Source organism: Pantherophis guttatus, chromosome 6, assembly GCF_059756535.1.
Source record: "Pantherophis guttatus breed Tessera chromosome 6, ASM5975653v1, whole genome shotgun sequence".
Classification (NCBI taxonomy): domain Eukaryota; kingdom Metazoa; phylum Chordata; class Lepidosauria; order Squamata; family Colubridae; genus Pantherophis; species Pantherophis guttatus.
This window is the reverse complement of record NC_142068.1, coordinates 53,270,240-53,293,975: the sequence shown is the minus strand read 5'-3', so window position 1 is coordinate 53,293,975 and position 23,736 is coordinate 53,270,240. Positions and strand designations below refer to the sequence as shown.

The 23,736-nt window shown below is 34.7% G+C and overlaps 1 protein-coding gene across 3 annotated transcripts in view; it reads left to right on the top strand.

The window, feature by feature from the left end:
• The window catches only part of NRAP (nebulin related anchoring protein), a 69,302-nt gene that overhangs the window by 18,664 nt on the left and 26,902 nt on the right, over positions 1 to 23,736 (top strand). For all 3 annotated transcript variants that reach the window (XM_034440157.3, XM_034440158.3, XM_034440156.3), the window contains exons 11-26: positions 3,303 to 3,419; positions 3,911 to 4,015; positions 4,711 to 4,815; positions 5,599 to 5,703; positions 8,525 to 8,623; positions 10,024 to 10,128; positions 11,501 to 11,608; positions 12,251 to 12,352; positions 13,648 to 13,845; positions 14,546 to 14,650; positions 16,163 to 16,261; positions 19,289 to 19,393; positions 20,064 to 20,171; positions 20,397 to 20,708; positions 21,527 to 21,631; positions 23,253 to 23,351. In XM_034440157.3, the coding sequence (XP_034296048.2) occupies positions 3,303 to 3,419; positions 3,911 to 4,015; positions 4,711 to 4,815; positions 5,599 to 5,703; positions 8,525 to 8,623; positions 10,024 to 10,128; positions 11,501 to 11,608; positions 12,251 to 12,352; positions 13,648 to 13,845; positions 14,546 to 14,650; positions 16,163 to 16,261; positions 19,289 to 19,393; positions 20,064 to 20,171; positions 20,397 to 20,708; positions 21,527 to 21,631; positions 23,253 to 23,351 (1,977 nt within the window). The remainder of the gene's footprint in view (positions 1 to 3,302; positions 3,420 to 3,910; positions 4,016 to 4,710; positions 4,816 to 5,598; positions 5,704 to 8,524; positions 8,624 to 10,023; positions 10,129 to 11,500; positions 11,609 to 12,250; positions 12,353 to 13,647; positions 13,846 to 14,545; positions 14,651 to 16,162; positions 16,262 to 19,288; positions 19,394 to 20,063; positions 20,172 to 20,396; positions 20,709 to 21,526; positions 21,632 to 23,252; positions 23,352 to 23,736) is intronic.

The window sequence follows — 23,736 nt, the reverse complement described above, 5'->3', positions numbered from 1 at the left end:
CATTTAAATGTTCCACTATATTTTTCTTGAAAAGCTACTTTCCTATATGGTTTATGTTCTGTGTGATTGTTAGAACGATTCCTTCTAGAATTATCTTCTGTTATCAATTTGTTAGATAGACTTTCTATGGATAAATACCCTAGATTGATTGTGTCTAAATGTGACATGAAATTGTCCCATGATGGGTCAAGTGAGTTGATAATGACACTTTTCATTGTTTGGTCTGAAATCACTTCCCCCCTTAAATGCAGTTCAGCTCTTATTTTGTTCAAAGATATTAAATGTTCACTTATGGAAACCCCTGGTTTTATCCTAGATGAAAAGAAGTCTTTAGATATCCTTGTGGTGGTGGCTACACTGTCACTGTGAAACAAATTAAACATGCATTGAATAATTTCTGAAACAGTCAAATTTGACTTAATGCTGTGATACATTGCAGGAGACACACTAGATATTATTAAGAAAAAAGCTCTATGGTGTAAGCAATCTATTTTTAGTGTCCAAGGTCTTTTTGGGGGACTAGTGATAAAAAACAATAAGTTTTCCTTCATAAAGACAACCTGGAGCTGTTGATACCATTCTTGTAAATTAATGCCATCAACCCTTAGTTTTGGGAAGTCACTGGGTAAATTTCCGACATTATTGGGTCCATTACTTACAACCTGAGGTAGTCCGTGGTCTCGTAAATGCAGAAAATTGCAAAACGGCATGGGGATGCTCGCTACGAGTCTGCATGATCTTCTCTCCTGTTCATGTCTTCCCGGATCGTCAGCGTAGTTTCGCGCATGCGCGTTGTCCATTTCTTCTTCGGCGTCGTCGTGGAAGGTTCTCCTCATTGCGGCCCGCTCGTTCTGCTCCTCTTCAGATGAGTCGGTCTCTGGTTCGACTTTGGGCGTTCTGGCGACGGTGGCTGTTCTTCTTCTTCTATTGAAAGCGTTGGTGCTTGCTTCGGTCTGCGGCGTAGGGCGGTATCGGCAGGGCTCTCTGGGTTCCGGCGTCAGCGCTCTAGTAGTCAGGATGGGAGCGGGCAGGTCTTGAGGCATTGGCTTGCTCGTTCGCTTTTTTAGTGTCTTTTTAGTAATTTTCAGTTTTGGCCCAAATGCATCAAAGAGCGTTTTCATCGCTGATTTTATTTGGTGTTTTGTTGGATCTTCCTCGCTTTCTGGTTCTGATTCTTCTGAGGTGTTTGAATCTTCCTTTTCGTTTTCGTTGTCCGGTAATATTTTTCGCGCCAGAAATTTTGAATCGAGATTGCTGATTGGCTCTTCTTCGTTCATCTTGGAGGCCGGTTGAAACCAAGATGGCTGCCATTCAAATTTTTGCGCGGGATCATCGTTTTTCTTCTTTGTAATGATTTTCTCCGCAGTCATATTACTCACTATTTTTGGCTCTTTGGGTTTTTCATTGGTGATATTTTTCTCTCTCGCTGCTCCGCTGTTCTTTAGCATATCTTGGAGGTTCGCGATGAGGCTTTCATCATTCTTCTGGCTTTTTAATAGTTTTAATATCTCTGACCTGAGTTCGTTATTTTCTATTTCGATTTCCTCCTGGTCATCAATTATTTCTTCGTCTTCAGTGGTGTATTCTTCGGATTCTCTCGAAATTGCATTCGTGGATTCGTTGATTATTTCTTGTTCCGTTTCCATTTCTTTGCTGTAGGCCCTGGTGTTGGGCCTATCTTTCTTAGACATTTTAAGGCTTTTTATTGAGTCAATTAACCATCCTCTGCTACCAGTTTGTTGCAATATTTTCAGGATCAGACTCAATAAGATCAACAAGAGTTAAAGGTTTAACTATATATTCTTTTATTTACATTAGGCATTCTATATTCACTGAATATTCACAGATAGAAGCGGGGGAAAATGGTGTAGGTAGCTCCTTATATATACAATGGGTGGAGCTATATGTGGGAGTGGTGAATTATGAATACATTAAGAAGTGAAGAATAAATTAACCCCTGATACCCTGTCTGTACACTATTTACACATTGGAGAATAAGGCATTTATATCTGACATAAATGACCCTTTGTTTGAATTCTGATTGAGTATGCTCTAAATACATGCTTTCAGAACTAGAAGCAATATTTTAGTTAGAAATATTTTATTACTATTAAAAGAAGAAATACTCATCTTCTATATTTATCTTTAAATAAACCTTAAATAAACTGTATTCTAGTACCCGTCTTGGGGAAGGTCTATCTATGTGGTTGCTAAGAAGCAACCATAACTCATGGCATATAATTAGCTACAGTATTCTAGCACTCTACCAAGCTCTACATGTTTTTAAGTCTGTAGTAATACCTACAGTTAGCAATAAAGGATCCGAACAGGTGGTTCATGAACTATTTAGCATATGCATATGTCTTATTTTCTAGTTGTACATAATCAACTAAATTGACATAGTTTATTTACTTTTCCTAACTATGCAGTTAATGAAAATTATTATTATATATTTTGCATAAAGAACTAACACAATATTATATAAACTAGTATTTCAAAACAATCCTGTGAAGTATGTGGAAGCTGAATCCAATTTTTTTTTACCTCAAGCTTATTATAATGTTTAGCTTTCATATTTTGCAACTGGATAGAACAAATTATTTTTATACTGAAAGATATTTGCTCAAATATGTTTCCAAAGTTTCTTTGATTTATTGGATGCAGATATGGTTTCTGTATAAAGTTTATCTCAGGAATGAGAACAAAAGAGTTCTGGAGTTTTATGACATTTTTTCCCAATGTATTGTTGCTTACAAATATGCAAACAGTGCTTATATAGGATGTAATAAGATTCATAAAACAACAAAATTGCAAACACATTAATGCAGCATGATATGCAGTCTCAAATATTGTGATGGACATTGAAGGAAAATTTTAAGAAAAGAACACCAAATTATTTTCCTTCTGAAAATAATGTATCTTGAAACTGTTGTTTGATATAGAACCTGCTGCTATTTGCTGAAGCAAGTTGCTAGTGTGGAATGAGTGTGTGTGTGTGTACATACACCCATACCCACGCCCACAATTTAGTTGACACTACTATGAAGCAGCTATTGTTAGTTTGAAAAATAGAAAAAGTAAATCACAAATATTCTATTCAAAAGCAGGTTAACAGCATGTCCAGTTCAACTGTACCTGACTTTGTATATATTAATTTCTTTTTCACTCATACATTTATTGAACCAATAGCACCATGGGGTAAATTATAGGTTCACTAAAATGATTGTCTCACCAATCGGCAATAGCTAAGTAAATGAAAAATATGGCTTGCCTGTAGCTGTTACACCACATTTCTTTTTCAGATTAAATACAAGAAGGATTTTTCCCAAATGAAAGGAGCAGCCCATTACCACTGTCTTTCAGCCCAAGAAAATCTAGTTCTGAAACAAGCCCAGGATGTGAACAAGCTGTACAGTGAGGTAAAATCATATACCTTGATTAACAATAAATGTAGAGGCGATTTTTTTAGGTAAATTATTGTTACTTATTATTTTATTTTTATTATAGTTATTTACATGTAACTTTGTCACACTTATCACAGAGTTACTTTCTACCTCTGAAACACTGATAGCTTATTTCTAAAACTACCACTGTTCCATCATCCCTTACTTTTTAATATAAAAAATTTCAGGTTTTTTATTTTAAATCAGTGCAAGAGAAGCTTCACCAGAGCTAATACATTCAGAAAAAAAAAAATCTGCATTTGTATGAAAGTGATAGACAATAGGTTTGGTTACTATTGTCAAAAGTATAACAGCTGTGCCAATCTCCTGAGGTTGATTCCCCCTTTTCATCTGCAAAATGGTGCTAATATATGGATGATATATGAGCATTTTTCTGTCTGTTTGTCTGTCTGTCAGTCTATCACCTTACACATATCTTTTTGTTCTTGTTAATTCTAATTTTTAAGGTTGAGTATAAGAAGGATCTGGAGAACAGTAAAGGCCACAGTATTAACTACTGTGAGACTCCTCAATTCAGGAATGTTAACAAGATCTCAAAATACACTAGTGATGTAAGTCTGAGTTATTTGTGTGCACTTCTACCAAAGCTTAACTTAGGTACTGTTGTTTCTGTATAAGTGACTTTCAGAAAAAAACGAATAGCTTAGATCAAAGAATACAAAAATCATTGCAAAAGAGATTGCATATAAATTAATCAGTAATCCAATAATTTATGTTAATTTTAATATTAATTATCTTCATCTATTATGTTTGTTTATAGCCTCAATTATCAAGTAGCCTTGGTGATCAATTTTGAATTTAAATTAAATTAAAATTTAAATTAAATTAAAGAGCAAAATATAGGCCAAACAGATTATAACCCAATAACATTTTGTTATCAGTTTTTAAGTAACAGCGATTGAATTTGGATATTATATGCCTTATGATGAGAAAGGCTCATAATGTCAACATTTTATGTATTTAGAAAAACATGATATCCTATTAAAAATAATCTATATTGAAGTTGTAAATCAGTATGGTTAAATTGGATTCCACTATGGTCTTTTGTTCATAAATAAGTGGACGTTTTCTAACTAGCATAGCACCAAAATAAAATGATAACGCAGAATCATCTTTTGAAATAACAATACAGTCACACCCTATCAGTTCTTATATTGTTTTAAATTCTCTGTTAAGTCTTTGCTTCTTTGTTGCAAGGGAAAGTAATAATATTTATATGTGAGAGGTGCTTTGTGTTTCTGTTCAGCTCAAATATAAAGAACATTACCAGAACCAGAAAGGCCATTATGAAGGAGTTGGCATGGACCGGCGCACACTGCATGCCATGAAGGTTGGAAATTTGGCAAGCAATGTAAGCTGTTTAAATCAGATTGTATTTAATTATTTTCTATATAACATTTCAAAATGATATCTAGTCTTTGCTTCCTGAAATGAAAGAGAGACACACTTTTAATTATATCTTATGAGCTGCAGGAACAGCCGTATATATTTCAGTACTGTTCAAAGGAAATATTAAAAATTAATTTTGCATAAGGATATATCATGCCAGTAAACATGTATTTTGGATCACTAGAGGAAACAATAGGGGTTTTTTTTCCATTTATATGACAGGTAGTTCAATTCCTCTTAGAATGTATTTTGTTAATTGACATGTTATGAGTCTTGGGACTAGGCATTAAAATAATTGAATTAATAATAAATTAATTTTTAAGGAAGGGCATTCCTTTATTCCTCATGCTTATAAAAGTTTAGTTCATAAACTGCTGTTTCTGCCACCTCTTATTTTGATACTGCTGCATTTAAGAACAACTGTACTTAATCCAATATTTTTGGTATTGAGTGAGATGGCATTTCTTAGTTACATCCCTTGAAGCATGTTATTTACAAATGTACAAGACATTAAAAAACCATGACACACATGGAAGGGAATGTTCCCATAGATCATAGTGGCTATGCATAGCTGAAGAAGATTCAGCATTTAAACTCTGCAAATAATTCCGTTATCTTTGACATAGATGATCCAGATCTTGCTTTATTGGTTAAGTTTAATAGTTTCCATTTTTCCTTGTCATATAACTATTTAAAAATGGATAGTTTTAAAAAGGTGGTTGTTTTTGTGCTTCTTGTATTCCAGATAGCTTATAAATCTGACTATGCACATGATGAGTCTAACTACAATTACCCAGTGATCCTGACCCCCTCCTATCAGACAACAAGGAAGCTGGATCCTCTGAAAGATGTAAATAACTTATTTGCATGACTTATTTTGCATGACTTGCCATCTCCTGGGGGGAAAAGTATAGTTTCTGACCTTTGTAAAACAGTTGTTTAATTGCAGTGACAGACAGACATTGAAACCCCTAGAAGAGCAGGTTGTTTTCTAGCTGATAGACTAGGCTCATGAACTGCCAAGGGACTGAGAATAAGAGATACAATCTGCTGTATTTAGATAGACTGGCATCAGTCCTGTTCTCATTGCTTGCAACAAATGTCATTACTATAATTATCTAGCAAAGGGACTTTTACGTTACCACAATTGTACTGGTTTTATACCAATATAAGAGATACTGGTTTAATACCAATATAAGAGGTACAGCATTCAGTTTTCTATATCTTGGTTTGTTGGTTTTGTTGCACTTTATGTACCTTTAAAAATGGTTTGAAATGCAGCAGCTTGGATGTTATGTGGCATACGGTACCCAAATCATAAGATGTATGGAAATTTTTGCTCTGCTTTCCAGTTACTTAGCAAGATTAGTTAAGAAATTGTTAATCAAAGTCCTAGATTACTCAGGAACTGATCAACCGAGACCCCCCTCCCCGCCCCATTAGGATTATGACTAGTCAATGAAAATCTTCATGAAAAGCCCTTCTAAAGATGCTCCTGCTGTCAGGAACTTGCTTATTTGGCATCCAGAAAAGGGTCTTTTGCCTTGCCACTAAATTTTTTTATCCTTCAGAAAACCAGTGAAGACATCTCTCTCTTAAGAGGCTTTGATTGCTAATTTTTAATGAACTTTTTTTAAAATGTTTTTTTACCTTATGCATTTTATTTATTTATTGCTATCCACTGAAGTGCTCAAATTTAGTAGAAAGAGAGAATGTAAGTCAGAGTAGTTACATTCTGTATATATTCTTCTATAATGAAACTCAGGGAAGAATATCAGTTATTCTTGTTTTTAAGCATAATGGTCACAAACAGAAATGAATGAAATCTAATCTAATCTCCTTCCTGGCTAGATTCAGAGCATTTTAGTTTCTAAAAGTTTGCTAAATCTTGCCTGGAATCTTGGGAATTACATTTTGGAGAAGGAACTGGAAATTTTCTCCTGATTTCTTGCATACTGCTATAATTTCTTGAAATGTAGGCAACCTAGAACTGCTTTCCTATGCAAAATGACTTATGCAAACATATCAGTTAAATAGTTTAGGTGACAAGGATAGCTCAGTTCAGGACATAAATATATATCTATTGCCAGTTATTTTAGATTAATCCTAATTCAAAGATTTCACATTAGCTTTCTAAATACTGTACTTTTCAATTGAAAATGTATATTCCATTTTGGGATTTTGTTGCTAGCTAAAAATGGTATAAAACAATAGTAAATCGAATAATAAATAGGGTACTAAAAATAGTAATTCCCTATTATGTTTCTAGCAGAAGAAAAAGATAGCCATTCAATGTCTTATTTTTGTTAAAGTACTTCCAGACAATGCAATGTAGGAACTTGTGTTCCACTGAAGGAGCTGCCTTCTATTGTATCTGATCATTGACCCATCTAACTGAGTTTGTATAGACTTCTGAAACTTTGGAGAGTTACATGAGATTTTGATTCTCAATAACTATAGACTGGCTTTCTGATCTTGGGTTCCTTAATATTTGTATTGAAATTTGTATTACCCTGGTCATATGAAACCATGATTATCAAGAATATGAAACTGTACTTTGAAATCATCTAGAGAACCAGTTTGGGGAAATGTATTTGGTTGAGGCAGTCCAGCATTTTCATATCTTTGTCAGCTCAATCTAGAATGGCAAAAGTTGAGAGTCAGACCTATGCCAAGGTTTTAATAATTTTAAATTCCAAATAATGGCTTTTATTCTTTAAGAATCAATGGAAATAAAAAAGAAGAATCTGGTTCCACCTTAAATCACACTAAAGATTGAAACATCCTTAATATAAAAAGTTTTGATTTTAGCACTCTGTTTGTTAACTTGCTTTTCTGGCCACCTGTTTGAACTGGAGTACACATACACAGATGATAAGGTATTATCTGCATTATTTGCTTACATGTTTTATTAAGCTGTAGAATAAAGCTGCCTAAGTAATCAAACAACAGTCAGAAGAATGAATTAGTCCAAGAAAGACAAATTCCTATACATCTAAGCAGTGTAGATATGGATTTTAGAGGCTCAGCCTTATAGTCAGGGTTGAAATGAGATCTGTTGAAACTCTATATAACTAAATTTTACACTTTCAAATATTATTGAGCTGCTATATATCTTTTCCCCTCAAAGCACTGACTCCTAGTACAGACACAAACTGAAGGATGCCCTTCTTTTCATCAAGTCATTCTGTTGACTTCCAACATTTAGAGCCATATTCTTGTGTCCCCCCGTCCCCCCCCCCAGAAATCAGAGCCCATGATAAACATATCTGGAATTTCACTGTATTTCTAGGTGATTTGATGAAGCAAGAATGGCTTACCAAATTAAAAAGAATGCATTGGATGCAGATTTCCTATATCATATTAAGAGTTTTAGATGTTTTATAGATGACATGGTTTAAATATGTCCCATTTCATTTTTAAAAAGTTTCTAAATGAACTATTTTTAAATGATATATAATTTTCAGCTTAGTAAAGAAGTAATCAATCAATCAATCAAACCAATCAACCAATAGGAGATGAATAATGATTAAGTTCTGATAAAAATATTAATTGTACCCTGCATTGTGATCTGAACGTTTTTGGATGAGATCAACATTTGTAATTTTGAAAGTTTAATCTGTATTAAACTTTGAAAGTATAATCTGAATGTTTACTTGTTTTAATTTTAGGTAAACTACAGGCAAAATATAGATAAATTGAAATATAGTTCTGTTACGTGCACGCCTCAGATCCTTCAAGCAAAAATCAATGCCCAGCAACTTAGCGATGTAAGTTCTATTATGATTGTCAAATAGTTATCCCAAAACACAGCAACTTTGCACAAGCAAACAGGTATTTATTCCTGGAAAGAATAATACAAAATTTATCAAGGGCAACACTGTCTACTTGAACACACAGCTCTGATAGATGGGTGCTTTTGCCAGGTCCCTTTGGCCATTGAATGGCTTTTCATCTTGTTTCTAACAAGAATAAGAAGGATTAGCAGATTCAGTTTCTCCTTCTGGGCCATTGTGTGAGTTGGACTAAAAGGGACAATAGCAGTGGATAGGATGAGGAAGAACAGTGTACAGAAGACAACTAGTCCCTCAGAGTATAGGGACTCAGAGTATATTTAGGTTTGATGAGTTGTGTGAAACAGGTCTCTGTGGCTTATTCAACACACATAATCAAAATAAAACCAGGATGCTATAAACCAGGAGCCCTGATGGCATGGTGATTAGAATGTAGTATTGCAGGCTAACTCTGGCCACAGCCAGGAGTTGATCCTGACCGGCTCAGGATTGACTCAGCCTTCCATCCTTCTGAGGTCAATAAAATGAGGACCCAGATTGTTGGGGGCCATAGGCTGTCATTTATAAACTACTCAGAGAGTGCTGTAAAGTTCGATGGAATGGTATATAAGTCTAAGTGCTATTGCTATATCATAACTGAAAAAACCATAGACCGCTCGGTGACACAAATACGTCAGAGAAACATGCAATATTAGATGGTAATTAATCATGTCTACCAGATATTTATTTTTGTAATTATCTTTTGTTCATAAAGGATTCAATTTTTATACATTATACAATTTTTATGGGATTAGAATAATAAAGTTGAGACGTTATTTTATAGGTGCTTTCATGAAGCAAAACAGGCTAGCTAGACTGAAATAATTCTTCACTCCCTTCTGGAGATTTTTCTAGGATGATGAAAATGGAAGGCAATCATATCTTAATGGTCACAGGAATTGATACAGATAGAAGATGACCATTTTAGTTATGACATCAATGACTAATTTATGTAAAATCTAATATGTTAATAAATAGAACAACTTAAAAAAATGAATGGCAGAATTTCAATGAAAATTAAATGAATATTTACTAACCAAATTTTCCCAATATTATACAGTATAGTTTTTAATCATTCAGACCCTCTTTTCAAGACGTGAGAATATATTCTTTGAGAATACCTTTTATTTATTCTTTGTTTATTAATATGCTAACAAAATACTAGCCATTATAATTTATATTTTATTTTGCATTCATATTTTTCAATGACAAGTTGCTATACTATAGGGTAACATGAAGATTTTACATCCTTTTTTGAGATGTAGCATAGCTTCACAATAGTATTATGATCTTGATTAATTACAAATCTTTAAAAACATGTTTTTGACTTTTGCCAGCTGAATTATCGAGCCAACTATCAGAAAAACAAATCACATTATACTTTGCCTCAAGATGTACCAGAGCTAGTGAAGGCAAAAGCCAATGCAGAATTATACAGTGAGGTAAGATTTTCCTTATTCCAGTGTAGATATTGGTTTAAGTGAATGCAAGACAGCACTTCAAACATTCAACAACTTTCTGCTGCATGAAAGAGAGAAAAGGAAGGCATTAGAGAAAGAGAAAAGGGGGGATATGAGGGTTTGGTTTTTAGCTTTAAACTATTTTGCTTCAGCCAATCAGCCATGGCATGGAGCCTTGAAAATGTTCTAGATTGCCCACCCCTGCCATAGTGATTTATATGTAGAGTCTGCCAATTGAACTCTGTAAGAATTACTTCTGAGGAAGCACAGACACAGATTAGTTTAGATAGTAAAGTAGTAAAGTCTGAGCATTTATTAGCAGGAAGCTGGGAAGCAGAGTTCTGTTTTCTGCTGGTGGTGGAAGGAAGAAACAATGTTCTGCTTATCTAGAAGAAATATTGGCAGGGTGCAACATATGAAAGAAAGGGACATTAAGTTTCTCCCATTCCATTCAACAATCCAGCTAACAACTGTTGGCTAGAAATTTCAGGAAGGGAAAATCCTCATGGTTTCTCGCTCTTAGCTACCATGATCATGACCAGTGGGAGAGAGGAAAACTGAATTGTCTTTATCATGGTTATCCATGAATTGTAAGGAAGAGATAAGGCTTGTGAATTTAGCCCTCAACCTAAAATATGAAATAAGATTCCTTTCAGACACCCTTTTCACACTTGGGTTTCACTTGCTTAAATGAACCCTGTCTGAAAGAGCATTTCTGAGAAGAACCAAGCTCATCTGCATCCAAGTGATTCTGAATAATACAGAGACATGGATGTAAATATAGCCTGAAACAGGGTCTGTGCATACAAGCAGTCATCGACTTAAGAACAAAATGGGAATCAAAATTTCAGTTTTTAAGCAATGCAGTCATTAAGTGAGCTATAATGTGATGGGACTTTATTTTATAATAATTTTTATGGTAGTTGTTAAAGGAATAACCTTGGTCATTAAGTGAATCTGGCTTCCCCAATTGATTTTGCTTGTTGGAAGCCAGTTGGAAATGTTGTAAATCATGATCACATGACTGCAAGATGCTGCAACCATCGTTAAGTATACAAAAGGATGAAGGCTATTGCTGAGCACATTGTAAGCCGCCCTGAGTCTTCGGAGAAGGGCGGCATATAAATCAAATTAAAAAAAAAATATATGAGTCAGTTGCAAGCACCAAAATTGTGATTTCATGACTGCAGAGGTGGTACAATGGTTGTAATTTTGAAGATGAGGAGACCATTGTTAACTATCTTTGAACAAATGGTCATAAGTCATAAGAACCGCTACCTGGTTCGCTATGTTTTTATATATATGGCTTATTTTTATTGATAGTATATAATATGCAACTTTATTTTCTTCCTAGGTTAAATACAAAGAAGACTGGCAGAAAAACAGAGGCCGCAACTTTGAAATGAAGTTAGATTCCAAGTCTTTCCTTGCGGCCAAAGTTTCAGGAGATCTTGCCAGTGAAGTAGGTTCTATGTTTTCTATATGTTTGAAGAATTTATTCATAGTAAAAAGCAGCATACTTTATGTAAATGAAAGCAAGTTGTTTTAGAAATTCAGCAATATGATTTGTTTTTGAAAATAATATGCCATAAACTAGGATAGAATCATCTTTGCATTCTAGACACTTTCTGAATGAAACTTTGAAAATTAATTTTCAGGGTTTGAAATTAAGCATGCATGCAGATAAAAATAGACATGGACCAAAACATATGTTTAATTCATTTTGAAGTATTTCAGGCAACATTTAATTAGTTACTTAGATTTAGTTAAAAAAAGATTGTATTTAAGTATAAATGTTCACAGTCCCTTTTAACCCCAGGTATATATTTTGGGTTTTGTAACTGTTGTCATAAAATTGTTGCCCTGATATGTACAGTTAGAGAGTACCTTAGAAAGCAAAATGTAAACATCTGAGCTTTTCATATTCTTTTCAGGTAAGAATTCAGGTAAGTAAAGAGCTCATTGTGCAAAGAGTTTTTAAGGAAAAAAACCACAGTATTAGATAATTACTTTGTACATTATTCAGCCTTTGAAATGCCAGGAAGTTTATATTTAGGGGTCACAGTGTATGATTCTATAATTATTACTTATTTTCTCTATAAAGATTAAATACAAAGAAGACTATGAGAAAATGAAAGGAAAAGCTTTGTCAACAAAAGATTCAAGACTCCTGCACTCTATGCAAGTAGCGAAAATAAATAGTGAGGTAAATGTCCTTTCATATCCACTTTTATTATTTCTTTAGGATTTACAGAACCCACTGGTTACAGTAAAAAACATCAGTATTTCTTCTTATTCGACTTCTTTATTAAGCAAGACAATAGTGGTTAGGGGTTAAAAGCTTAAATCCTGTAGAGATTGGAGACCAAATAGTAATAATGATCAAATCATGTTTATTACATTAGGAATCAGGCTCACATGATTCATTTCCTATTCCCTTATAATTTCCTTTCACTGACTAACAATACATCTGTTCTATCATTATATATGTCAATTATGTTTAATGCTAAGCAGGGTTGGCAAAATGGATAATTCAAATTCTTCATAATTATTATAATGCAGAGGCGCAATATTTGTGGATTGGGAAGATGTAAGATCTCCTTATATTATAACTGATAATATAATTTATTGCCAGAGTTTCAGATCTTAGTTCAAAGAAACTTGCATTGAAATTTTGGTTCAAAATAAGTTATTAAGGCTATTATTTTGGTATAAGATACATTGAAATCATTGAATTTATGCCAATCTAAATCTGCATGAGATTGTGTGTTTATTTGATTGAAATATGCAGAAGCGAGAACTCAAACACATTCAGAGGCCGGATATTCTTCTTCTTCAACATACTGAATTATGTCAAGTGATGTAGGTTTTCCTGAACTACCAATTGGTGTTATCCATCACTCAAAAGAAAGGAAGATAATATTTTCCTTTTCCTAAGCAGAAGAAAATTTTCATTCTTTTTCTCTCAGAGGTTGAAAATTGAGAAAAACCATTGCATTTTATTTCCTTCTAAATAAAGGCGTGAGGACTTAATCAAAATGCTGATTCTTGAAGGTGTCTTCAGGTACTGATTCTTTGGTCTTTGCTTGACCCCTAGAAGAAATGGGGTCATAGCACAGCCCCAAGAAAAGGTATGGCATGCTTCTGGCACCTTGAGCCACATTTGATATGCAGGTTAAAGTTTTTGCAAATGAAACCCAATATTTACCTAACTTCTGCAGCCAAAGAATAAAGGATGAATTATTCCAAATGCAGTAACCAACATAATTATTTGAAAATAATTCAGTTAATAAGTGTTAATAAAAATTTTACATTTTACTGTAAAGAAAATTTCACAAGCTGGAACAGAAATTTAATCTTTCAATTCTTAATCAGATAAGTAAGATTGTGCAGAGATTTGAAGGAACTGAAAGGTTTTTTTTTTTAATCTGCTAATTCAAGATTGGTGTTTCATCAATCTCTTTTAATTTTTGGTAATGCAATATGTTGATATTACTGCAGATTGCATATAAAAAAGATTTTGAGAAGAATAAAGCACATTTCCATTTACCACTGGATATGATAAATCTGAAACATGCAAAGAAAGCCCAAGCTCTGGCTAGTGATGTTGACTATAGGAAGAAAATACATGAATATACAGCAGTTCCAGAAGATCTAAAGACACAGTGGGCCAAAAAGGCCTATGGGCTACAAAGTGAGGTAGGATAAAAGACATTTCATTTATTATTTTAAAAAGGCTTATAAGAATAATTATGTGATTAGAATCTATTGGTTATTGTTTGGTCTATTAAATCTGGGCTGCAAAAATCCAGATTATCAGTAGATTGAAAAATCTAATTTTTTGTTTGCCATCTGTTGGTCATCCAGAGTTTTATAGTTCGGATGGTACAGCCTGGCTATTGTCATTTACAGGCTACGTGTTAAGACTACAGACCAATCCACACGAAATTACATATGCACTGTAAACATAAAAATGTATTTAATTTGACTTAAATTTTATTAAATTAGTATATTTATTCTCATAGAAGAATATTTTGTTGAACTCTAGTAGTACCAACAGTAATACCAATAATTTTATACATACAATTTTATACATTTATAAAGTTCTAATAAAACTTTACAAATTTATATTGTTGTTATAACTTACATATTTATTTGCATTTATTATTAGATTTATATCATGCCTTTATTTTGTACATCCCAGGATGATATACATAATGTTCTTGTCTCCTAATATCCCCATGTCTGAGCTGAGAGAAAGTAACTGGCCCATCCAAATGGCTTTCATGTCTAAGGGACTAGAAGTCTCCTAATTACTCTTGTTACATATAGCTGGCCAATTTAATATACTTTAGTAATACCAGTCTACTTAAAACTTGTGAATTTCCCTTTCCTTTAGCTTCAGTACAAAACCGACCTTCAATGGATGAAGGGAGTTGGCTGGATAGCGGACCAAAGTATCAATATTGAACAAGCAAAAAAAGCAGGAGAACTCATCAGTGAGGTCAGTTTACTGATTTTACTCAAATATGCTGTTGAAGCTTTATAGAAAGTAAAAGCACTTGTAAGTATGCTGATGGCATGACCCACTGTTATGGCTTTTTGAACATGTGATTGACTGTCAAACCATCGGTTGAGCTTTATTAAATTAATAGCAACAAATTTTCTGCAAATGGAGAGGTTTGCAGAATTTAGCATTTTCTTAAAATATTGAATCTACTGTTCTATTGGCAGTATAAATTCCATCCTTTTCTTATCCGCAAGAAACATCATGATGGATGGATAGAAGTAGCAACACATTGGCACAGATTTCCTGTTTTTATCATTTGTCTTCCCAAACCATCTTTACTCTCCATATATTTGTATATGATACAGATACAAATAGGTGGGGTTTGCAGTGTCGTCTCAGTGCATCATTATAGTTAAGAATGAATGTCTATGATATTAAAATAATACCATAAATCTTAAATCCATATCCACAGTAGTGTGTATTGCACTTGATTGAGGAATTGGAGTGAGATAGTATACGTGTTTATGTTTTTAAATAGTCTGTTTCAAGTTATACTGTTTCAACCAAAGTTATTTCAACCAAATATGAACATATGTAAATAATGAAGGATGTGATTACAATTAATATCACAACTACAAAGAGCTGTGGTGACGCAGTGATTAGAATACAGTATTGCAGGCTAACTCTGCATTCCACTGCCAGTAGTTTGATTCTGACTGGTTCAAGGTTGATTCCGCCTTCCATCCTTCTGTGGACCCAGATTATTGGGTCAATATGCTGACTCTATAAATCGCTTAGAGAGGGCTATAAAGCACTATGAAGTGATATATATGTCTAAGTGTGATTGCTATTACAATAAATAATAGGTGATTTGGAAGCCACAATTTTACCATTGTACCACATTATACCTCTCCTGGTGAGATTACCTATTATTCTGGTCCCAACAGTTAGGAAAGGATCATTTTTAAAATATCTGTTTAAGGCTTCTAGATGATTATATATGGGAGGTGAGAGCATTCAAGAGGACAGGTGTTGCAATGGAAAAGGCATTTTTCCTAATTCGCGTCAAGACACTGTTTAACAAAGGGACCAATATCTTGATCCCTCACTCTATTTTACCCAGAATGAATGCAGCCATTTGCTGGCTTACTTTTCTCTAGACACGGCTACGGAAAGAATGTACAGGAAATGTTCTATTGAACTGTATAAAAGACAAATAGTCAAAGCTGGGCCTTAGATAAGCCTCCTTCATCTTTAAATTAACGAAATTCCATTATTTAAAACTACCAAACAAAAACCTGGAAAAATGCATGAATACTGTTCAACTTACATTTCATCAACAGAGCTAGCTTTAACTTCCGAGTTGACAGCAATGTTTTTTTAAAAAAACCTTGCAGTGCTGTTGGGACCTAGACTGGAAATGAATAGAAGGCATACCTGATCAGTTTTAAAGTTGAACAAAAGTGGTGACAATGTCTGAATCATCTTAAAATGTATTTTAATTAGAAAAAGTATCGACAGAGGGCTGATGCTCTAAAGTTCACAAGTGTTGCAGACAGTTCCCAGATCCAACATGCAAAGAAAAGCCAGGAACTGCAGAGTGATGTGAGTCTGCCTTTCATCTTCTTTCTGTATTGATTTGTTATTGTTAAAAACAAAAAAAATCTATGAGGACAAATTGATTGATTATTGGTTGATTGATTATGTCACCAAGGCAGTGTTAACTCTTATTGACATCAATAGTTTTTCTCCATGACAATCTAACCTGGTCCTTCAGGTCTTCTGACAATGCACCAGTGGTGGATTGCCCCCCAGTTCGCACTGGTTCTATAGAACCGGTCGTAAAACCGGTGGGAGGCTCCGCACACCAACTCCGATGTCATCAAAATGCTTCTGTATTTTGATGCAGAAGAGCATGTGTGCATGTGCGCAGCCCCGTTGCGAACCGGTAGTAAAGATAAGTAGAACCCACCCCTGCAATGCACCCATTGCTATTGTAAACTGAGTCCATCCACCTTGCTCCTGCTGCGCTTCTTTTCTTTCCTTCCATCCTTCCCAACTGGAAAACCTTCCCAGAAAGCTAAGTCTTTACAAATACCAACACTGAAAAATAGGAAGATTCAGCAGTGAACATTTTCTATTTCTTACATTGGTTCATATGTAGTACATACACCAACTACTGTGGTGCAGTGGTTAGAATGCGGTTCTGCAGACTTTCTGCTGACTGCCAGCTGACTGCAATTTGGCAGTTAGAATCTCACCAGGCTCAAAGTTGACTCAGCTTTCCATCCTTCTGAGGTCAGTAAAATGAGGACCCAGATTATTGGGGGCAATATGCTGACTCTGTAAACCGCTTAGAGAGGTGTTCTGACCTAGGCTTTCTGGGTCAGTAAAACACATGAGTAGTCCCCAAAACCTCTTTTATTGCAACAGCTGTTCATTCACAGATGACTCCCAAATAGTTGTAAAGAGTCCTTCAGGCTGATAATCACCCACATTTATTTCTCTTGACACTCTGCCAAAGACCTAATTGGCAAAGCCACACAGAGTCCAGAATCAAACAGAGCTTCAGACTTTTAACTGAACAAAATTAAAAACCTTGCTTCCTGCAAAGGCCCACGTGCCTTTGCTCCTCTTTATGGATGGGGCCAATCATTTCAAGCCCTACTCCTGAGTCGTCCCTTTTGTTTTAACTGTTCTTGCCTTCTGGCAGCTCTGTGCATGTGCGCACTGGGAACAGGCTCCCCCTGTTCCTCTGCCTTGCTGAGAGCCGACTCTGGAGGCAGCACGTACCTCCCAGATGGCCCTTTCTCTGCCTCAGATGCAGAGCCCTCGTCCGAGGCTTCCCCAGACTCCAGGACTGGGCCATGTTCCTCCCCAACCTCTTCACTGTCCGACTCTGCTGCCAGCTCCGCAGGCTGTTGGCGGACCACAACAAGAGGGTTGTAAAGAAGTATATAAGTCTAAATGCTATTGCTATTGCTACTACTTAATGTTTAGCTTGTTTTAACATTTATATTTTTAGTAAATGTATATTTATCTTTTAAGATTGTAAACCACCCAGAGTTACCTGTGGTAAGATGGGCAGTTGGTAAAATTTATAAATAAATAAATAAATAAATAAATAAATAAATAAATAAATAAATAATGTAGCAAGGTGTTGGTTTACCATTGTTTTGGATATTGTGGTGATTAAGGCCGTGTGGTAAACTACTGAGGAAAAAGAAATTAACTTCTGCATATCTTTCCTCAGCAGGACTCTACTGTTTGTTGCTAAGGTTATGTGTATGTCACCCTTAATTGATAAACAGAATTGTTGAGAGTTAGCTTGCAAGTTTCATAAACTATCATTGGTTGCATAGTTAGCAAGAGGTTTAGATTGGATTTGGCATTTTTATCTGCCTACTGAGACCTTCCCCAGCACCTGGGATGGCAGATGGTGTTTAATGGTGTTAAAGGTATCATCACAAGATGTAACGTGTTCCAAGTAAAGCTGCCTTTTGCAATTGACTGATGTTGATTTTGTCAATGCTGATAGTGTTCAAGGGTGCTCTAGTTGCACCCAAGGCACTTATTATTATTGGTAATACCTTTGCTGCTGTCTTTGTTTTATTTACCTTTATACTTCTATTTATAGGACTTCGTATTTTGTGATATTTTTCCAGTTCTTTTTCTTTTATTCTGGTATTTCTCCAGGGACGGCAGTGTCCACTATCCAGGCTTATTTTCTTTTTCTTAAGAACTATTGTTAAATCTGGGATGCTATGTAGCAGGTGCTTGTCTGTTGAATTCTAAAATGCCAGAGACTTAGTTTCTTCATTTTCTATTACTTCATCTATTTTGTAGTCTTACCAGTTCTTGCTTGCAGGCAAAATAGGCGAAGAAATAGAAAATGAAGAAGATGAAGTGCTCTGGGACACTATTTTTATTATTCTGAACTGTTTCCATTGTTTAGAAAATAGATATCATACTACTTTGTATTAGCATATTAGGGGAAAGCAGCCCATTCTGATGCAATATAATATTCAGAAGCTAGCATCAGCTGCAAACCAATTTTTCACACTGTGAATAAGAAATGGTTTCACTCTCCTATTGTAATGCTTCTACTGCTTACACAAATTGTTATCATAATGATATTATTGACAAACCCAATGCTTTACAAACTAGAATTTGGAGAAACAAAGCATATTCATGAATCATTATGAATAAATGCATGAATTTATGACTTCTTTATAAATGCTAGTCAACAGTTCCATCATTGGCTTTTTAAGAGGATTGCAATCTGAACTATATACTACTTTATGTCCTATGATTTTTTCCTTTCCTTTCCTTTCCTTTCCTTTCCTTTCCTTTCCTTTCCTTTCCTTTCCTTTCCTTTCCTTTCCTTTCCTCTCCTCTCCTCTCCTCTCCTCTCCACTCCACTCCACTCCACTCCACTCCACTCCACTCCACTCCACTCCACTCCACTCCACTCCACTCCTGAACCACTGTAGCCTGTCAGCTAATGTCAACGCTACTGGGCTACAGATTGGACCTAGCAGAAGGCATGTTGATATATTTGTAACAGCTTAAATATTTCTTGTTATGCTTTATGCCTCTGGATGTAATGATTTGGTCTGCTTTTGTGAACAGATTGCATACAGGTCAGCAAAAGAGGATTTTCTTCACAACTACACCATCAGCAAAGATGAGCCTCTATTCATACAGGCCAGAATAAATGCTGCAAATATTAGTGAGGTATGTTGAGATTTAAATGCCATTTTGGGTGGAGTTTATGGAGAAAGCCTGAAAAATAGCTTACGTTTTAAGTAATAGTAGAGAGTTGTTATGTTTGTTCAAGTTCTGAAGCATTCCTACCAAAATACTTCAGAAAGGTGCACAATCCATGTGGGCATCTATACATTTATATATAATATACATTTATATAAAATAAGAGTTCAACAATGTCTCCCAAAAACTTTGTGAATTATAATTTAGTATGGATTCTGAGTATCTGTTAGACAATGTTAACTAGTTCTATCAGAAAAGTAGTGTCTAGTATTCATTAAGAGTGACAGGGTCTCTTTACTGTTTTGGGTTCCAATTCCCAATTGCCCCATTCAGCATCACCAATGTCAGGAATAATGGAAGCTAAAATTTAAAGCATTTAGATTATCCCATTTGGGAAAAACCACCATAGAGCTTTTGTAGTTGAACACCTATGTTGCTAATATTGACATCTTTTATAAGGATCTTCTTAATTTGACCAATAGGGAAACAAGCTGGATTAATAATAGGAACTTGAAATGCATTTAAATAACTGGTAAAACAATACAAATCTGATTCTTTTTGGAGGTATTGGGTGCTATTATGATGCCTGTAGCTCATGACAGCAAGCAAAATAATTGTGGTATTAACATATTTTTAGAAAATCTACAAGAGTAGCTGGGAGAGGCAGAAAGAGAAAGGATTTGAACTTCATCTTGATGCTATACCATTCCTGACAGCCAAGGCAAAGAGGGACCTAGCAAGTGATGTGAGTATTGATTTAAAAATATGCTCCCTTAGGAATTATTAAAACTAGAATAAATGCATGCATCTTTGTTTAAACATTTTACTAATCAATAAATTATATCTGATAAACAAGAACTTACCTGGACATACCTTTATAAGAAAGGTTAACTGGATCTGATCCCACAGTTAATAACGAGTAGGCTATTTTGTTCTCTTTGCTGCCATAATCTATTATTTTTCTCAACAGATAAAATACAAGGAAAATTATGAGAAGACTAGAGGAAAGTTGATTGGAGTGCAAGATGTGAGCCAAGACTCACAAATGGCTCACTTGCTTCATGTATCCAAGTTGCAGAGTGACCTGGAATACAAAAAGGCATCTGAAGACGTAAAGAATCAATATCATGTGTCCATGGATATGGTAAATCTTGTCCATGCCAAGAAAGCTCAGGACTTGGCTACTGATAGAGGATATAAGACAATTATGCACCGCTATACAGCCTTGCCCACAGATATGAAGGTAGAATGGGCCAAGCAGGCTTATGGCTTGCAGAGTGATGTAAGTCCCAAAGTTGATTATTTTTATACAACCTTACACATCTTAGCCATTTGGGGCTAATCATAAAGAATAACTTTGGATGGTTAATCTTTGGTAGGTTTACTGATTACAACTATCACAGTCTGATTATACTAAGTCCACTGACACAGTGGCTCTATCAAAGGCTCAGGAGTTTGCTAAATTATAATTTAATACAATATGGGATCCCAACATGGTAGAAGTTATAGTTCAATTTGATCTGGTGTGACACAATTCCTCAGTTAGATAAAATGTACACTATTTATCCTTATTTGCACTGGTCTTTTCCAGCTATGCAAAAAAGGGATTAAAATAAGTCATTCCTGTATGCACCTTCATTAATATCCTTTACTGCCCCAAATCTTTCCTATGGCTTGTAATTCAATTCACACTTACCTTGGAGCAAGGTTTATCATACTCATTTGCCTTATTTCAAGAAAATAGACAAAAGATTTCTATGGAGAAATCTTTTGAACCAGCCCTGATTTTCATGACTGATACTTTGAGAATGTTGTCAGAAACCATTTAGTCATCTGTAAAAGGGAGTAAATAAATAAGTTCCTTCTCGATGCATTTTCTTTTAAACCTTATAGTAAAAAGGTTCACTGTCAGCACATTCGCGGTCTCTTTTCTAAACCACCCTCCTCCCTTTCACATTTCTACCCACAGTTGCAAAGAAGTGGATAAAACAAAAGCAGGCTCTAATTTGGCTCAGTTGGGGTTCTGATGTGTGAGTTCTTTAGGTGGCATTTTTAATGTGTGAGCAGTCACAATGGAGCATTTTCATTTCCTTTTGTCAGAACCGATACAGAGCAGATCTGAACTGGATGAAAGGAGCCGGATGGATCGCCACTGGGTCATTAAATGTGAAGCAGGCTCAGAAGGCAGGAGAACTCATTAGCGAGGTGAGATTTCATGACAGCCATAGCAATACCTGCCCCATAATGCATGTAAAATGTCGGTATAAAATTAAAATAATTTCACTGAAAGGGGGAAAAAAGAAAAAGGCTCTCAAAACCAGGCATTGTAGTCATAATTAGAAGGAAGCCAGATACCAAACAGAAAACAGCGGGAGTCCATATAGTCTTTCCAAAAGCAAAGGAGGTGACAAGTGATATCATGAATAATAATGGCAATCAAACAATTGCTATCCCACCACCTTGCATTTTATTAATGAAGTACATCAAGGCTTAACATGTATATTTATGACTCTAATACGATTAATACATCTAATGCTCAAGCTCTCCCATTCACATACTTTTTTCAGTACAAAAAACAAAAACAAAATAGAGCATATAGGTGCTTCTGAATGCTACTAAGACCATCCACAAACAAAATATTCTGAATTCTCGAATATGCATTCCTAGCAAATATGTTAAAAGAATTTAAGGATTCATAAGTACTTTTGTGCAGTCACACTAAAGATGGTGTGATGACAGGCATGGTCATTTATAGCAGAAATACATTTAGTCACAGATTTTCTAGTACAGTTTTAGTGTTGCCGAAGCTGTTTGACCAGAAAGTACAAAACAAAACAAAATATTTATGCTTTTACAATATTCTTTTAAGCAAGCAATATTCAGGCACTTGGTATAATTATTTTGCAGCTTTAATATTTTCACCATTGAAATGGCAGTGCTTTGGAAGCTGTGGTTTTTACCAACTATATTTCACTTTTGCTTGCAATTATAATTTGAAGGAATGTATTTTCTAAAAATTGGATATCTATTAGTCTTTGTCTCTAGCAACCCAAAGACGTAATTGTTATGAACTCTATCTTTATACGTACGAGGATATTTTTAGTTTTTGAAGCAAGTGTCTACCATTTTTTAAAAAAATATTTTAAAATGTTTTTATTACAACAGTTAAATTGGTGAACCAATTATTTTCACTTGTGGAAATAGCTCAATAAAGAAGCAATAAAGAAGTGATGTTAATATAAATGTCACAATCCAGTGTCCTTGAAGTGAACGATCTGTATATAAATACAGGAAAAACATATGATCAAATATCACATTTTTTTGTGTAACATAAGCAGTAAGATAGGCTACAGAAATGCCTCTTTGACTTGGCTTCAATTTTTATTATTTGTGTTCATGACACAAATCATCAGATTTCAAATAATGCACAAAATATCATTGTAGTATTATATTCAAATAGCTGTTTTACTTCAAGGGCTTACCAATATAGAATGCTAGTTTGTATTTCAGACTTCAGGGGAATGCATGAAGGTTTTTTTCATGGGATTCTGGGCATTTTATTACACATAATCCTCTTGAAATGTTTTCCTTAAATTTTAAGTGGAAATGCTGTATGATCACACTAGTAAAAATTAGTTTTAAATGGAAACTAATTCTAATCTGAAAGTTTTCAGGTGATAAGCATGAAGAAAGAGGAATAATAATTATGTTTACACATTCACTCTAATCTCAAGCAACCTATGATTTTTTTATTTCAAATAGCATGAAAGAGCAGCACAAAATTCACTGCTTTGATCTCTCTTTTTTTTTTTTTTTTGCTCAACAGAAGAAATACCGTCAGCACCCATATGCTTTGAAGTTTACCAGTATTAAAGACACTCCTGAGATGATCCAGGCTAGAATTAGTTATAACCAGGCTGTGGATGTAAGTTGTAATGTATATACATTATGATTATAAAAGTGGTAGCCTCTTTGAATGATCTGATTGAAGCACTAGTTTTCTCTGTCATTGACCTCATTCTCAGGAACTGAGAAACTTGTGTTAATGGAAACCTACCATTCTTCTAAAAAGCCTAGGAGAACACTCATATATAGACAGATAAATTTGTAACCCTATCCTGACTCATACAGTTTGGTACATTAAACATATGTTTACAATTTACAACCATATCAGCATTATATTTGTAATATTTATTTTTTCTCCTTAGGGAACATTTTAAATACTGTATGAATTTCTCTTTCTCTCACTGAAACAATTATTAACAATTCTCTTTTTTACAATAAATCAGTGCCAGTAATACAAATCACTT